This window comes from Ylistrum balloti, unplaced genomic scaffold (genome assembly GCF_031769215.1).
Source record: "Ylistrum balloti isolate Yb309-2 unplaced genomic scaffold, AGI_CSIRO_Ybal_v1 Utg371702, whole genome shotgun sequence".
NCBI lineage: Eukaryota > Metazoa > Mollusca > Bivalvia > Pectinida > Pectinidae > Ylistrum > Ylistrum balloti.
Window position 1 is genome coordinate 49,016 of NW_026782858.1, and position 4,082 is coordinate 53,097.

At 35.1% G+C, this 4,082-nt stretch overlaps 1 protein-coding gene across 1 annotated transcript; it reads left to right on the forward strand.

Moving 5' to 3' along the window:
• Positions 1–680: 680 nt before the first annotated feature.
• LOC132563381 (beta-1,3-galactosyltransferase 5-like) lies at positions 681–1,766 on the forward strand. Its single transcript, XM_060228144.1, has one exon. It carries the CDS (start codon positions 681–683, stop codon positions 1,764–1,766), a length of 1,086 nt encoding a protein of 361 aa, XP_060084127.1.
• The last annotated feature ends 2,316 nt before the right edge of the window (positions 1,767–4,082 follow it).

Below are 4,082 nucleotides of genomic sequence, written 5' to 3' on the forward strand. Positions count from 1 at the left end.
GGATATGAAGCTGGACGTATTTTATGCTTGTTAGTTTGTCTGTTAATTCCGTTGTTGTGTATCTTGTTCTCATTTGAGAACGTGATATACTTACTTGGATTGGCTAAGGTTTACATGACGGGTGTCGTTGACGGAGCAGGAGAAGCTTACTCTTCCCGAACACCTGCTCTTATTCTCCTTGAACTTTTTCACGAGTCTCCGTGTAAATTTTTCTTTTGTTCATATTTTTCCTATTTTTCTTGAATTTAAGTTTGGATTATGATTATGTTGTCATGTTGATATTTTCTTGATTTTTTTTATATACAACAAAATTAGATACGTAGATGATATATTTACTGATATCTTATCAAACCGACCTTGTTGTAGCAGTAAAGCTGGTTAATGATATAGGATTCTGTTGTGTTTCCTTTGCTCATCAAATGTACATTGTCATTAATACCATGAGTCCTAGACTTCATTGAAATGAATTTGTATTTTTGAATCATCTCCTAAACTATATTTATTTGTATTCTTCAGGTACTTCATGATTACTTGAAACGGTGATGGAGGCCATTCCACTCCGACTTAAAAAAAGGGTTCTCAAGGCCATAGCCAGGGTATTAATACTCTGTGTTGGCACGATTTACCCAAACGTTATTTTCATTACACTGAAAGCTCAAGGTTAAGAAAGACAATTCAACATGGCCGACATCAAGACTATTGTAAAGAGTGGAGGGATGGTGATCTTTTCACAGATACAAAGGAAGGCAAGACCCCGACAGCTGTTTGTTCTAATTTGTATATTAAGCTTTATATTATTCTTTATTCACATTCTGAACCTATCAGCACGTGGAAATACCAAGGTAATATGCAGTATTGCTGAGGCCTTGCGACATCGTCCCGAGAAATGTTACAACTGTAACCGTCATGATTTCCAGCTTCTCATCAACAGTGATAAAGTTTGTGCATTAAAATCTGGTTCTCCTGTGATTCATGTGTTGGTACTTATAACCAGTATCCATAGAAACCGAGTGAAAAGAGACATGTATCGGAAAACTTGGCTCACATATTCCAAAAACAATACGTCAGAATTCAGATATGCCTTCATATTTGGTAACATTAATGATACTGAAGCAAATGCGGCATTGTTAGAGGAGAGTAAAATCTACAATGATATCATCCAAGAGGATTTTCAAGAATCGTATGTAAATCTTACTCTAAAAACTATTATGGCATTTAAATGGGCGTCTACGCATTGCCCTCATGCTCAATTTTTCATGAAAACAGATGACGACATGTATGTCAATATACCTGGTGTCAGAAAGGCTCTCAATGATAATTCTGAACAGCTTAAAACGGCCATAGGAGGCAAGTGTATGCAAATAGAACGCCCTGTGAGAGATAAGAGTTCGAAATGGTGTGTTTCCTACGAATATTATAGGAGAGGGTATTATCCTGGCTACTGTGCAGGAACGGGTTATGTTACAAGTATGAGCATGGTAAAAGAGGTCTTCAAGGTATCAAAACATATACCATTTTTCTTCCTGGAAGATGTGTTTGTTTCATTATGTGTTGAAAGGATCGGTAAAAGTCTTCATTTGATCGAAGGATTTAATAGTGGGATGGTGTCTCCTATAAATAGTAAATTATTCAAAAGTTTAAACTTCAGAACGGCACACCGTGTATCACCTGATCTTCTTTTCAAACTTTGGAACGACCAGTGTGTCGGGGAAAAGATTCATCCGTATTTGGAATTAAATGCAGAAACAATGTGGACCGATTGTTAATTGGTTGAGTTCGACTTGACAAATATTAAAGAGTAATGAAATCTTCTAGTTAGGGGTCTTTTTCTAAGAAATAAGAACATTCTGTCGAATTTATGTTTTTAATTGAAAAGCTTATGTGAACTGCAGTCGAAATAGATCTCAGTTAAATAAAGCAATGAGTGAGTAAGTGTATTTTTAACTAGAATAGCTGTACTGGCATATCTGTGATATCTGTAAAAATACTGAAAGTAGTTATGTAATCAACACATCTACAGAGATTCGATATACCCGCCTACAGACAGAACGTTTATTATTATTTTTATTTCTAGATGTTCTTAATATCCATTAACTAATCCGGACATTGACCAATGACATTGTAGGTCAAGGTCATAAAAACAAACAATCGTGTGAATATAACTGTTATAAAGGACTGATTTGAAATTTAACATTTCCAATCATTGCTTTTATCAAATTCATTTTCATTTTAGCTCGTCTCTCTAAGAGAGCAGAGTGTATTTGTAACTCTGCGTCAGCGTTGTTTTGTAAAGGTTGTGGTGAAAGTATTGATTGACATGAAGAATACCTCCTTCATAAGTGTACATGGGTACTGATATTTGAGGTTGGGATTAGGTATTACTTTCCAGTTTCAGAGTGAAGATTTGTCTTGAAAAAAAGGTCTGTTAGTTTAAACATTAAGGACTTGTTTTGTCAAAAGCAAGGGGAAATTCCAATATGTCAACATAGTCATAATACAAACTCAGATTCACCTGCTGTCTTGGTCAACTGTCGTAAATAGTGATCGGTTCCAAATTAAGAACAAGGTATACAACAACGAAACCAAGAGGTATACTAACGAGCATTAAACACGTCGATTTGAATATCGAACAAAGAGATGAAATATTTCTCCATGAGATCATTAGGACGACCGTTAGATTCATTAAGATTCCGTATTAGGTGGAAGTGTAAACTCCATTATTTGTTTGTTAAGGTCCTGATGTTTGGTTGATGCTTTCTGAGGGTGTAATTTTATACTTCTGTGAGTCTTTATAAATGATTTGTGAAAAATTGTCCGCCTTTTAAACATTTTATACTTTGACATTTTGTGTCCAATCTATGAAAATCAAACCTAATGTCAAGTATTTGTTGAAAAACTTTATTTTTCTGTTCAAATACCAGTTTATTTGGATATAGATTCCAGTTGATGAAACCAACCCCTTATGGTAGTTAATGATTCAGTGATACACAATGTGGGGCGAGTTTTTATATATGTTGCGGTAATCATATACTTCGTCACGAGAGCACGTGTATACCATTTATAAGCTTAAGGTATTAGACCGTTCACTTATGTACTCGGATAGATTTTCTCACCAGATCTTTAATGTCCCTAGGAGAACAGTCCACCGATCTGTGCTCTCCAACGGTAATGTCATATTTACTGCAAGATTATATTAGTACAAACAATGGCTTGTTTACTCCGGGCGCCTCATGTTTATCCATGACTTTAATGCTGATTTAGACATAACATACAGTGCTGTTTTTTAAAAAGAACACACCATGTCTTTTGGATAAAAACATTTAACACAAAAGAAAGGTTACTGCATCAATTCATATTCTTCACATTTATTGTATTATAGGGCTAGTTTATCTAGATTTCGACATTTCTTCGATTATTGTGTTATACCTAACAAGATGGATATTGTTGATAAGAGAAATGTGATCATAAGGACAGATAACGAAAATCGTCTTATTTTCTATGATTGGCCGTATTTAATTGGTACACGTGGTTCAGGTTTTGTAGGTGCTCTAGCGGTAATGGATTTAATGAGCAGAAACATTGTCGTCTTTGAGACTGTAGGTAATTGCATGTAATCGAGACCTGATATAATGTGCCGTACATATTATTAAATAGCTTTCATGTAGTCAGAAGGCTCTCACACGACAAACTTTCTTTTTAACAAACCTTTGATACAAAATAAATATATCAAAAAAACGTTTCAGATGTCAAAGTTCTTACTAGGTATGACGAAGTCAGGAATAGTCAAAGGAGGCGAAATGGCGTTGAACTTTAAAAGTATGACTATCGGATCATTCAGGATAATTGACGTCTGCACATCAACAAAGTTTGGTCTCCCTAGATCCTACCACAGTCGCTACAGACAGAAGCCATTGTATGTTTTCAGCACAAATATGTTGATGGCGTCATTTTTACGTGAGAGGCATTCTCGTTATATTTCAGCTTCGCAAATAATTGACAGGTATTGTTTAGTCTGACTTATAAATATATCAATTATACTAAATCACATATCAAGATATTGTCTCCTCCAATACTGTCACGTT

Excerpts from the sequence above, each read along its gene's own strand:
- LOC132563381 (XM_060228144.1), top strand. The coding sequence starts at position 681 with ATGGCCGACATCAAGACTATTGTAAAGAGTGGAGGGATGGTGATCTTT.